General features: G+C 46.6%; 1 protein-coding gene across 1 annotated transcript in view; it reads right to left on the reverse strand.

Moving 5' to 3' along the window:
• NDUFV3 (NADH:ubiquinone oxidoreductase subunit V3) overlaps nt 1-14,427 on the reverse strand; it is a 37,573-nt gene that overhangs the window by 22,415 nt on the left and 731 nt on the right. The window contains exon 2 of the mRNA XM_069202966.1: nt 9,070-9,163. Within this exon, the coding sequence (XP_069059067.1) occupies nt 9,070-9,163 (94 nt within the window). The remainder of the gene's footprint in view (nt 1-9,069; nt 9,164-14,427) is intronic.

Below are 14,427 nucleotides of genomic sequence, written 5' to 3' on the forward strand. Positions count from 1 at the left end.
GCCTGAGAAAACAAAAGGATGGGCGGGCACCAATATTGCACAGGTATAGAAACCAGCACCAAGAAATCACTCACAAACACGTTTGAGAAAAGAAAAAAAAAAAAAAAAAAAAAAGAAATATCACCCAACGCCACTGAATTTTAAAACATGCTGCCTCCATGCATCAATGCTACATCTGCACTTGCGGTGCGCACTATTCGCACAGACAGGGACTCATTTCCAGTTTCGTACACTGCCATCTAGTTTGTAGAAGGCTTCTGTGAGACACCTAATTGAACACCCGGTTAATTGAAGCCTCCTCAAAAGGATCATGTAGCAGGAGACATTAACCTGGAGAGCCAGTGTTTCAGATCCCTTTGATTCTTGATGAACACCTAAAGACTGCTCCTGGTTCGATTCCCAGAGAAGAATTTTCCCCTGAACTCTATTCTTCAATATTATGGGCTGAGTAATTGAACCCTTAGAAACTGGCGTCAAATTACAGGCTTGCCTGAGTGCTCCTCCATCCACTATCAGTCGCTTTCTGCTGGCTAATCATACCAGACACAGAAGCAATCTGAGCAGTGGTGGCTTTCCAGAGTAATCGATGACTGAAGCCCTTGTTTACCTGGAATCATGATGCAAGGACTTGGTTTTGGAGGAGATTCTCACTGTGCTCTCACTGCTGCGGGTTCCTCAAGACTTGGGAAGAGCTTCCCGAGATTTCCTGTCCCAGGTATACCCGTGACAGACTTCGTGCTTCCAATTTAACCTGGTTGATCTCTCAGCCTAGAGTCTGTTGTCAAGCAACGGCGCACAATTCACTGAACTGGAGAGAGCTGTTAACAGAATAGATGAGGCTTCAGGTTTTTCACTACCAAGAACAGGGGTTGGACTGTCTGCATAAGAACAAACTACCAGTATTAAAGATCTATATATCATTGTAGTGAAATACATGCCTGCTCTGTGACAGCACAAAATGTGTATATGGGCAGAGGAGTATCTTCTGTCACTGGTGAAGGCAAGATTACACAGGCAGGCAAACTCAATCAGGAGCTGGAATCACCTGGTCGGTTCGGCCAGGACCACACAATTCTCGTTGGTTAGCAAAACAGTTCAGGAAACAGAGGCTGGCCCAGTCTGCTCCAGGGAGCAATGGGCTGAAACACAGTTTTTGTTCCAGAGTCTGTATGTCTCAGTCTATTAGTTAATATTTACAGTTTCTCCGTGCACGTGTTGCCCTTCTGTGCACGACTTGGAGCAGGCACATCACCCGCAGAGCCGCAATCATGCCTACAAACGCAATGAAGGATGCTGGTTCAAGAACGCATCCCTGCATGACTTGGAGCAGGCACATCACCCGCAGAGCCGCAATCCTGCCTACGAACGCAATGAAGGATGCTGGTTCAAGAACACATCCCTGCATGACTTGGAGCAGGCACATCACCCGCAGAACCGCAATCCTGCCTACGAACGCAATGAAGGATGCTGGTTCAAGAACACATCCCTGCATGCAGGCGCATCACCCGGATAGCCGCAATCCTGCTACGAATGCAATGAAGGATGCTCGTTCAAGGATGCATCACTGCAAGCAGGCACATCACCCGCAGAACCACAATCCTACTATGAATGCAATGAATGATGCTGGTTCAAGAACGCGTGACTGCATGACTTGGAGCAGGCACATCACCCGCAGAGCCGCAATCCTGCCTATGAACGCAATGAAGGTTGCTGGTTCAAGAACGCATCCCTGTATGACTTGGAGCAGACGCATCACCCACAGAGCTGCAATCCTGCCTATGACTGCAATGAAGGATGCTGGTTCAAGAACGCATCACTGCGAGCAGGCGCATCACCCGCAGCGCCGCAATCCTGCCACAAACACAATGAAGGATGCTGGTTCAAGAACGCATCCCCTGTATGACTTGGAGCAGGCGCATCACCCGCAGAGCCGCAATCCTGCCTACGACTGGAATGAAGGATGCTGGTTCCAAGAATGCATCACTGCGAGCAGGCGCATCACCCGCAGAGCCGCAATCCTACTATGAATGCAATGAAGGATGCTGGTTCAAGAACGTATCCCTGTATGCAAGCAGATCACTCGCAGAGCTGCAATCCTGCCTATGACTACAATGAAGGATGATGGTTTAAGAACGCATCCCTGTATGCAGGCACATCACCAGTAGAGCTGCAATCCTGCCAATGAATGCAATGAAGGATGATGGTTCAAGAACGCATCCCTGCATGCAGGCACATCACCCGCAGAGCCGCAATCCTGCCTATGACTGCAATGAAGGATGATGGTTCAATAACGCATCATTGCGAGCAGGCACATCACCCGCAGAGCCGCAATCCTGCCTATGAACACAATGAATAATGCTGGTTCAAGAACGCATCACTGCGAGCAGGCACATCAACCGCAGAGCTGCAATCCTGCCTATGAATGCAATGAAGGATGCTGGTTCAAGAACGCATCCCTGCATGCAGGCACATCAACCGTAGAGCTGCAATCCTGCCTATGAATGTAATGAAGGATGCTGATTCAAGAACGCATCCCTGCATCACTGCGAGCAGGCACATCACCCGCAGAACCGCAATCCTGCCTACGAACGCAATGAAGGATGCTGGTTCAAGAACGCATCCCTGTATGACTTGGAGCGGACGCATCACCTGCAGAACTGCAATCCTGCCTATGACTGCAATGAAGGATGCTGGTTCAAGAACACATCCCTGCATGCAGGCGCATCTCCCGTAGAGCCGCAATCCTGCTACGAATGCAATGCAGGATGCTGGTTCAAGGACGCATCACTGCGAGCAGGCACATCACCCGCAGAACCACAATCTTACTATGACTGCAATGAAGGATGCTGGTTCAAGAACGCATAACTGCAAAAAGGTGCATCACCCGCAGAACTGCAATACTGCCTAATAATGCAATGAAGGACGCTGGTTCAATAACGCATCACTGCGAGCAGGCACATCACCCGCAGAGACGCAATCCTGCTTATGAACACAATGAAGGATGCTGGTTCAAGAACGCATCCCTGTATGACTTGGAGCGGACGCATCACCGCAGAACTGCAATCCTGCCTATGACTGCAATGAAGGATGCTGGTTCAAGAACGTATCCCTGTATGCAGGAACATCAACCGTAGAGCTGCAATCCTGCCTATGAATGTAATGAAGGATGCTGGTTCAAGGACGCATCACTGCGAGCAGGCACATCACCCGCAGAACCACAATCCTACTATGACTGCAATGAAGGATGCTGGTTCAAGAACACATCACTGCAAGAAGGCTCATCACTCACAGAACTGCAATCCTGCTTACGAACACAATGAAGGATGGTGGTTCAAGAACGCATCCCTGTATGACTTGGAGCAGACGCATCACCCACAGAGCTGCAATCCTTCCTACGAACGCAATGAAGGATGCTGGTTCAAGAACGCATCCCTTTATGACTTGGAGCAGACGCATCACCCACAGAGCTGCAATCCTTCCTACGAACGCAATGAAGAATGCTGGTTCAAGGACGCGTCACTGCATGACTTGGAGCAGGCAAATCACCCCCAGAGCAGCAATCCTGCCTACGAACGCAATGAAGGATGCTGGTTTAAGAACACATCCCTGCATGCAGGCGCATCACCCCGAGAGCCGCAATCCTGCTACGCATGCAATGAAGGATGCTGGTTCAAGGACGCATCACTGCAAGCAGGCACACCACCCGCAGAACCACAATCCTACTATGAATGCAATGAAGGATGCTGGTTCAAGAACGCGTCACTGCATGACTTGGAGCAAGCACATCACCTGCAGAGCCGCAATCCTGCCTATGAACGCAATGAAGGTTGCTGGTTCAAGAACGCATCCCTGTATGACTTTTAGCAGACGCATCGCCCGCAGAGCTGCAATCCTGCCTATGACTGCAATGAAGGATGCTGGTTCAAGAACGCATCACTGCGAGCAGGCGCATCACCAGCAGAGCCGCAATCCTACTATGAAGGCAATGAAGAATGCTGGTTCAAGAACGCATCCCTGCATGACTTGGAGCAGGCACATCACACGCAGAGCCGCAATCCTGCCTACGAAAGCAACGAAGGATGCTGGTTCAAGAACGCATCCCTGTATGACTTGGAGCAGACGCATCACCAGCAGAGCTGCAATCCTGCCTATAACTGCAATCAAGGATGCTGGTTCAAGAACGCATCACTGCGAGCAGGCACATCACCCGCAGAGCCGCAATCCTACTATGAATGCAATGAAGGATGCTGGTTCAAGAACGCATCCCTGCATGACTTGGAGCAGGCACATCACCCGCAGAGCCGCAATCCTGCCTACGAACGCAATGAAGGATGCTGGTTCAAGAACGCGCCCCTGTATGACTTGGAGCAGACGCATCACCCGCAGAGCTGCAATCCTGCCTACGAACGCAATGAAGGATGCTGGTTCAAGAACACATCCCTGTATGACTTGGAGCAGGCGCATCACCCGCAGAGCTGCAATCCTGCCTACGAACGCAATGAAGGATGCTGGTTCAAGAACACATCCCTGTATGACTTGGAGCGGACGCATCACCCGCAGAACTGCAATCCTGCCTACGAACGCAATGAAGGATGCTGGTTCAAGAACGCATCCCTGTATGCAAGAACATCACTTGCAGAGCTGCAATCCTGCCTATGACTGCAATGAAGGATAATGGTTCAAGAACGCATCCCTGTATGCGGGCACATCACCAGTAGAGTTGCAATCCTGCCTATGAATGCAATGAAGGATGATGGTTCAAGAACGCATCCCTGAATGCTGGCACATCACCCGCAGAGCCGCAATCCTGCCTATGACTGCAATGAAGGATGCTGGTTCAAGAACGCATCACTGCAAGAAGGCGCATCACCCGCAGAACTGCAATCCTGCCTATGACTGCAATGAAGGATGCTGGTTCAAGAACGCATCACTGCAAGAAGGCGCATCACCCGCAGAACTGCAATCCTGCCTATGACTGCAATGAAGGACGCTGGTTCAATAACGCATCACTCCAAGAAGGCACATCACCTGCAGAGCCGCAATCCTGCCTATGAACACAATGAAGGATGCTGGTTCAAGAAGGCATCACTGCGAGCAGGCACATCACCCGCAGAGCTGCAATCCTGCCTATGAATGCAATGAAGGATGCTGGTTCAAGAACGCATCCCTGCATCACTGCGAGCAGGCACGTCACCAGCACGGCTGCAATCCTATTATGAATGCAATGAAGGATGCTGGTTCAAGAATGCATCCCTGAATGCAGGCGCATCACCAGTAGAGCTGCAATCCTGCCTATGACTGCAATGAAGGATGCTAGTTCAAGAACGCATCACTGAGAGCTGGCACATCACCGCCAGAACTGCAATCCTGCCTATGAACGCAATGAAGGACGCTGGTTCAGGAACGCATCACTGCTAGCAGGCACCTCACCCTCACAGCTGCAATCCTGCCTATGAACGCAATGTAGAACGCTGGTTCAGGAACGCATCCCTGTAGCAGCGCACTGGTCCCCTTAGAGATCGGAGGTGGACCGTGCAGTGTATGCATCGGGCAGCAAAGGGACATAGACTGGTAGAAATATTAGGATGTGGAGGAACTGGGCAGTGCAAGCAAAGGATAACGGACAACAGTGGGCTGTTTAAGAACAAGGTTAGGAGAAGCTGCAGAGAAAGCAAAGCAGGACTGAACATGGCGCTGAGAAGGTGATTTAACACGCCTTTTCAGAAAAATCAGAAAAGCATTAATAGCAGCACTGAGAGGCTGAGTTATCAATGGATAGGGAGACAGAAGAGCCAGTGGCAAAGAGAAAACTAGACAGAGCTAGAGACAACGATAAAACACAGCAAGAACCATGAAAGAGCAGTACACTCAGTAGTTCAGGTACACAGGAGACTCTCTGGTGCTAAAGAACAGGGGACACACAAGCAAGGCACCAACAATCCACTCTTCTTGGACAGAAGTGGAGTGATTCGCTACGGACTCTTCCTACCCACTCCAGGCCACAGCTGCAGCGGGAGACACAGAGGCCTGTGCTAAAAAGGCAGAGCTGCTTGGTGTAACATTTCTAAAACATGTAATATCCAATTACCCACTGCTTGGGAAAAAACAATAAAATGCTAGTTTTTTTTTATTGAATATTTCAATATGTAGCACGGGCACAAAATGCCTGAAATACTTGATAAACTTACCTATGAACACCTCCAAAATCACTTCTACTTCCAAGCCTGAATTATGTAAAACCATAGTTTGCCAATGAAACAGAATAGGAACGAGTTTTCGGAGATGTCAGCTGTAGCAGAAGTTCATGAGGTCACAGTGTCCTGGCTTCATCCATAAATTTTCCATTACTCTTAGAAGATAGTGGTTTCAGACTAGTGAGGCTTGGGCCACCTTTGGCATCTCTAAGGGTCCTTGATGTAATAGGTCCTCACAGGACACTGACTTGTAAGTTTGTTAAGCAGTTTTATGCTTCCAAATCTACACTCTGAGGTAGTGTTACAGGGGCAAGGACCAGTCCTTTAACTAACCATTTTCAGGCCTGCTGAACTCTCCTCTTCTAGCACGTGCAGCTACTTAAAAGTTCAGAGACACGACAGTCACAATCATCTGAATAAAGACTCAGAACTGGACCATTTTCATGTGAATTTCCCACTGGGTCAGAGCACGGCAGTCAGTGGTTGTTTTGCCCTTGCTGGTCTATGTTAGGGTAGAGCTGAATGAGGTGGTATTGGGACCCCGATCTTCACAGGGGTTTACAGGCATGTCAACACCTCCATCATCCCCTTTTTCTGCAGCATCTGACAGGAGAACGCACCCAGTTTGGTTTAGATTGAGGCTTTTCACTCCCTCCAAATAAATCATCGCGGAACGCGGTTGCTTGAGGGGCAGGGATGTCCTCCACAACCTCACCCGTATTTCTAGTTTACATACACTGACAAAATGTACTAATGCACCAAGGACACTGATGACACCAAACGTACTCCCTCACTCAAGGAGGATGTTGGGAATTAGTGGGTCAAAGCCCTCCAACTTTCAGTGATTGTCACAGGGCTCGAATCCTATGACAATGGACATCATGTGGATGAAAAAGAATCCCCATGGTACACTAGCCTACAGACTAAAGCCTTCCCATGACAACACTGCCAGGCTCAACATTTTTCATAGGTTTGTAGCATTCTGGACCATCCAAAACGTTTCATTTTACACAAATGACTCTTGCTTCTCCTGCCTTTACTTAGAGCAGGGGTCCCCAACATGTCGCTCGCGAGCTGCCAGTAGCTCACAGGCTGCCCCGAGTAGCTCAGGGGCTGTTATCACTGAGTAGCTCGCGGGCTACCACGGAATAGCTCACAGGCTGCCATGGAATAGCTCGGCTCGCAGGCTGCCAAGGAATAGCTCGGCTCGCAGGCTGCTACCGAGTAGCTCGCAGGCTTCCACTGAGTAGCTTGTACATAATAGCCTGTCAGGGGCCTGGGACTATATTGCTGCTTAGCTGATGAAGTAGCTATTTACAACACTGTTTCTGTGGGGACTCGAAAGCTGACGGTACAAGATGATGCAGCCTGCCGTCGTCGCCGCCTTCTTCTTCAAAAAATACTTTTTTCTTTTTTTGGTTGCGCTCATTTCTTCTTGCATTTTTCCTTGTTTTTAGGTCTCTGTTTTCTCAATTTTGTACCCCCTCTTCCTTGATTTCTATCTTTTTTCTCTTTTCTTTCTTCCTATCTTTTTATACCTTTGATGTCTTTCCTTACTTCATTTGCCTCCTTTGTTGTGCATTCTTATTCTTTCTCTCATCCTTTTGTATTTCTTGTACTTTCTTTTTCTCCTTCCTCCACTACTGTCCTCTTTTATGTGTCTCCTTTTTGATTTCCTTTCCTCACTTTCATTCCCTTATCTTTTTCTTTCTCTTGTCTTCTTTCTTTCCTCTGTCATGCTCTTCCTTGTTACTTTTTTTACTCCTTCCTTTCATGTTCTCACTTCATTCCTTTCACGGTTTCTCCTTTTCCTTCCTCTTTCATTTTCTTCTTCATTTTTAATTTCTTCATTGCTTTCTTTTGCTACTTTATTTCCTTTGTGTTTTTTTTTTATTTGTTTGATTTCTTTACGTCATTCTCTGCTTTTTCTTATTTTCCTTTCTTTCTCTTGCCTATCCCCTACTTCTGCCATTTTTTCCTGTCTTTCTCTTCTCTCCGTCTCACCTTTTTCCCCCCACGTTCTCTGCCTCTTTTTGTCTCTTGCTTTTCCCCTTTTTCTGTCTCAAGAGCAAAAGGGACAAAATTGATCCTCAGTGACCCCAAATGTAAACCTTTTGCGATAGAGCTCCTGCGCCACTGATAATGTACTTTCATTATAGCAGAAATTGTATACTCCAGCGGCAGGTTTACGTGTCTGGCCTCTGTGTTTTCACATCCCTGTGTTAGGCAATAGCTCTCATAGTTTTCAAGGATCAGAAGTTGTTATTCAGCTTCTTATAAACCTGCAGGAGACCAGCCTCACCTACAGGAGGGTTGTGTTTAAGCTGGCGTGTCAGGGCCACGTGCATTTTACGATTCTTGTTGATTTTTTTTTGTGGATACATTTGTGTGTGACAAATGTAAAACTAGGTCATAGTACAGAATCACAGTGACAATTCTCTCTTTTCATCTGACGTGGTTTTTTTAAGTAAACACAGCAGAATTATGGAGAATTCGGTCTATGAGAACTGGATTGCTATTGTCTGCTTCATGAATATTTAAATCTTGGTTCCCTCCGTGGATACTGTGGTACTCTGCTCTTTTGTTTCTGCAGCATTTTTTTTTTTTTTAGGTGTGAGAAGGCTACACGTGAATATAACTCATGGCTGAGGTACTAAATTCAATACAGTTCTTAGCACCAATCACTGCAACTCACTGAATAAACACACTGCAGATGTAAGTTCGTGTTAGCACCTAATAAACAGAAAACCATACTGCAAAGCGCACCTAAAGTTTCTCTGCTCGTGCTTCCCAAGTTCTTGTCAATGTGACCTCAACAGCTCTCCTGGTACCCCCACCCCTCAAAGAACCGTACCCCACAGTCCGCTGTCCTTACTTTTTGTGGGCTCCTTCTTGGGGCGTCCTGATTTCGTACAGAGTGAGATGGTGGGATGTACAGCTCTGAAGCTCCACGCATCCAGCTGCAGAATCTGAAAAATACAAAGTAACACAGTGGTATTTCCAGAAGTTTAAAAGTTAACTAACTGCACTTCAAGTCAGTGAGACACTAGAATCCCTGCTGAAACCTGTGGGGCATTTAGAAGACCAGGTCCTGGAGGGTCTTTACTGATCTCTCCATGACCCCCGTCCACCAAACACGCCTCCCGCCCCCCCCCCCACATCAGCTTACTACAATCCGAAGTGGCCCTGTGGCCTTCCTACATGCCCACTGGCTGGTTCGCTTCATCCCTGCATCATTCAGCGTAGTCCCTACATTTCCCATTACCTCCCCAACATTCCCCACTGGATCCCTTGAATCCTGTAAGTCCATTTCCTAGTTTACTCGCCCCAACCCTTACAGCTTTTAGGTGCATCTGCACTACCGGTCCCACAGAAGCACTCAGTACACCCGCCTTTGCCTCTCGCTATATCCCCAACATTTCGCACTACGGTTCTCCCGCATCTTTATTTAGGATTTTATTTAAGCCCTGCACGACAGCTCGTCCACGTGAAAGCACTGGAACAGGTTAAACAATCAATGCAGCTGGATGCCTGGAGTGTCCTGACAATGGACATTCTTTAGCCATTACCAATACGATTTTAGACTTGATGCCTTTCTGAGAGGTTTGCCCGTCAGGTGTTTCCTGAACTGATTACTCTTACTACATTCACCGATTTCTTTTCTACTGTATCCTACATGGCATCATCAATACTCTGCGCTGAGTCTCCGGTCTCAGTGGATTCCACTGTTGGGTTAAAGGGGCACAAAGGAATGTGCTGGTCCGCGAGGTTGGCCAATCATTTTCAGGTTTGTGAAGAACATCTATCGGCACAGTTTCTAATCAAGCAAATTGTTTGGAATCCATAAGATCAGAAAGACCCATCAAGTGTCAGATGGGAAGAAGCTGTGAGGGAATTCGTTGATTTTTTAGACTTTGGCCATTTTGCTCAAACTGGGATTAGGAAGAGGAGACCTAAAAAAAATAAAAAAAATAAAAGTCACAAGAGCTAGTGGAAGCTCGGAAAGCAAACCAAGAGTGAAGTAGGTCTCCATATATTTGGGGTACGAGTGAAATAATTGCTGAAATAAAGACAACTTACTCAACAAGAATAACACAAAGTGAGAGCACCTACAAAGCAGCTAAAAGGGTTGAGATTTATAGGGCGTCCAACAACAAAGTCCTGCCATACCAGTTATGAAGCACTGGTACTGCTGATGGCACAATGTAGAATAATGATGCTCTGCACTCAGCCTGGTGGTCCCTCTGTAAAACGGTGGTTTAGGGATGCTCGAGAATGGTTCACCAGGCCCCCTGAGGACATTCAGGGCTGCTGCATAGTGGCAGACACCCTACTGGAGAAAGATCTCGACCCGCCATTTACGTCCCTGAGCATGGTGTACCTCCCGGATGGCTAGACCTCCTGCGCTGCTTATGGGAGGGACGAGAGCTGGTGGCTGCTGTAAGCAGGTACTATTTCATATTGGAAGACATTGAGATGTGTTGCACGGATGTTTAATTCAGCTAGACATTTTCATTTAGTGATGCTATCATTTGAAGTTGTCAATGTTTAAGAAAAGAACAAACATATACATTTAAAAAAGAACCCCCCGCTATTAATTAATACGCTGGGCACCACAAAACCCACACTGACCAAAAATCGTATATCTGTGGCAGACTGGATTGTGTTAATGACCTCACCGTGTGTGACATTGAACGCGGAGATGTGCAATCTCTTGGTTGGAGAAGGTTCTTCTCCTAAACAAGGCACTGGCAGAAAAGATAAGCAGTGCAAAAACAATGACATTTTTGTGTTCCTCCAAAGTGACGCCCCAAACACGAGGGACATGCTCAGACCTGGGTCCCGTGCTAACTGTGCCACATGGTTCAAGCTAAAACTCACAATCGAGCATCTATGTAGCCTATACAAGCCAAAGTTTAATATCAGGATTCGAAGAGTTGTTTAAAGCTGTCGAAGAAGGAACTGAATGCACAGCTCTGCTGGAAATTTTGGAAAGAAAGTGTGATTTTCTCTCAGACGTATCTTTCGAGCATCTCCTCTATCAGAGGGATCTACCACAGCAGCATGAAGAAACATATTTCTAACAGATTGGCACACTGATTCAGCTCACAAAAATACAGCCCCCCTTCTACCATTTTGGGGAAACTAATTTTTTTGATATGAATATGAGAAAAACGGCATTATATGTTCAAAGAAAAACACAATCTTTTTGTCAATACTAGACCTCTGCTATTTTTTCTGGTCAGAATCTGTTTAAGTCTTCTTTCAGACAACCATCAAGTTCAAAATATATCTATAATAATCAGAGAAAACACAAAAGTAGAGGATTCAAGATTTCTACAAAGAAAGATAAGTCTCCTTAAAAAAAAAAAAAAAAGTGGCCAGCTGGAGGAAGGATACAATATTTCTTGGTGGAATGGGAGAAGTCTACCTCAGAATCTTGGATTCAGGCGGTAGAGAAGAGAATGCTCTCCTCCTCCATCTACAAGGACCATTCTTAGGTAAACGCAACCAGACCCTCTGAAACTGACAGCCATAAACTCGGCAATTCATACTATCATTATGAATGGAGCTATAGTCCCAGTCCCCAGATCTCAGCAGAACAGGAATTTATTCAAGAGTATTTCTGGGGTCAAAAGTGACAAGAGGATTCCGAAAGATTATCAACCTGAGATACCTGGACAAATGGATAAGAAAATTCTGCTTCAAGGTGGAGACCCTCCAGAAGATCCTTCTTTAATTCAACAGGAGCATGCTAATTTTGGATAACCGTAGACCAGAAGACCTCATGGATGCTTACTTCCACATATCTCTAGAGACATTTTACCAGAAATAGCTAAGATTTGACATCTTCCAAAAACTCTATCAGTTCCAGGTATTGCCATTTGGTATTAGATCTGCCCCAGGAGGGTTCACAAAAATGAGGTCATCCTTATTTCTTCACTACATCTGGGGGCTTTCCATGTATTATAGCACCGGATGACTGGCTTCTGACAGCTTGTTCCAGGAGTTAGCTCTTCAGGAGTTAGGAGTAAAGCTGGAATGAATATTCAAACAGAAACTGTTGATGAATCCCTCAAATTGTTACCTAACACCTGCACAAGTTCAGACATTTATAGGAGCTCGATTCAGAACAGATTTGGGCATGGTGTTCCTTCCTTTACAAAGAGCAGAAAGATCAAGCAAGATCCTTTCCTCACTTGTGGCTCAAACCCAGCCTGCAGCAAGAACTTGGCTAAAGGTACATAGTCAGGTGGCTTCGTGTACAATTCTAGTATTTTGGGCCAGGCTGCATCTAAGACTCCTGATGATTCATCAACTCAAGTACTGGAAACTATCAACAATGAAATTCAAGAGAACTATTCCAGTGACAAATCAGATCTCTCTCCAACTGTGCAGCTGGCTGAAAAAAGAACTGCTAGAGAAAGGATTCCCCTTAGCACCTTCAAGTTCATGTGTTGTTCCTACGGAGGCAAGTGGTAAAATGGATCAAGATAAATAATCGAACTTGAGTGAGCTAATGGCCATTTGGAAGTGGACTGAGCTAAAAGGAAAGAATGACGGTGATCTGCTGTGCTGGGACCTGTGCATCTCCTCATTCTTTCCTCAATCACTATGAGATTCTATGAGGTTGGGAACTGTATAATGGTACTTTTAAACCAAATGTATTAAAACTGTATATTTTAAGAACTAAATCATGTTAATTTGGGTACTTCACTTTAATATTTTATTTCACCATTAAATAATGTTGTTTTTTTTAAGGTGAAGTTTCATTTCTTATACTATTATGCAGTCATGGAAATATTTCATGACTGGGATGAGGATTAAGACAATGCCATTATTAATGACTGGTAACCTGATTATCCTTATTCCATAACGTCCTCCTCAAAGCCATTAGAACCCACGGACCCACTCCCTGCACTGCTGGCGTTGGTAGGATCAGGATGAACTGCGGGTAGTTGGGCTTTTATTGACGACCACGAGGGTGGGCTGGATATTACAACCACTATCAATCAAAGCATTTGTAAAGTGCACTGCTCACCTGTGAGTGTCACTAATCCCACATACTGCTTTTTTACCCCTCTCTTGAGGTGGGATACACCCCAATATATAATGTCTGTAATGGGGACATTACAGACTAAGAATAAGAAAGATTACCAGTAGGTAATTAGATTGTTACACCCAGCTCCACCTCTCCTAGAGTTATACATGCCAGCATTTAGGGACAAGAAAGGAGATAAGGAAAAACGAGGTAATTATTTTTTACCCATTGAGTAACATTAAAACAGAAGGGATTTGAGAGGGGAGACAGCTAAAATAAAGCAATTTTCAACTTTAAAAATCACGAGTCTCCAATCTGAATGTGGTATATCAGCGTTTATGTAGGGTGAATGTCACACATCTCTTCCTCTACCCCTTTTATCTGTGCACACTGGCTGCACACCCCCCCCCCCCTTTTCCCTTGGCCTCATCGGTGCCCCAGCATGCAACCAATATTTATTGCCTTCCTTTCATATGTGTCCCAGGCTGCACCCCACATTCCACCCTCCTTTCTTGAGTGTCACTGGCTTCACCACACATTCCCTCTCCTTTCATCTAGGTCAGTGACTGTACCCCACATTCCCTCTCCTCCTATCATCTGGGTCACTGGCTGCACATCACATTCCCTCTCCTCCTCTATCATCTGGGTCACTGGCTGCACCCCACAATCCCACTCCTTTCATCTTGGCTGCACCCCACATTCCTTCTCCTTTCATCTATGTCAGTGACTGTACCCCACATTCCCTCTCCTCCTATCATCTGGGTCACTGGCTGCACCCCACAATCCCTCTCCCCCCCTATCACGTGTCACCGGCTGCACCCCACAATCCCACTCCTCCTTTCATCTGTGTCAATGGCTGCACCCCACTTTCCCTCTCCTTTCATCTGTCATTGGCTGCACCCCACAATCCCTCTCCCCCTATCACGTGTCACTGGCTGCACCCCACAATCCCACTCCTCCTTTCATCTGTGTCAATAGCTGCACCCCACATTCCCTCTCCTTTCATCTGTCATTGGCTGCACCCCACAATCCCTCTCCACCTATCACGTGTCACTGGCTGCACCCCACAATCCCACTCCTCCTTTCATCTGTGTCAATGGCTGCACCCCACTTTCCCTCTCCTTTCATCTGTCATTGGCTGCACCCCACAATCCCTCTCCCCCTATCACGTGTCACTGGCTGCACCCCACA

This window comes from Pleurodeles waltl, chromosome 8 (assembly GCF_031143425.1).
Source record: "Pleurodeles waltl isolate 20211129_DDA chromosome 8, aPleWal1.hap1.20221129, whole genome shotgun sequence".
In the NCBI taxonomy this organism is placed as follows: Eukaryota; Metazoa; Chordata; class Amphibia; order Caudata; family Salamandridae; genus Pleurodeles; species Pleurodeles waltl.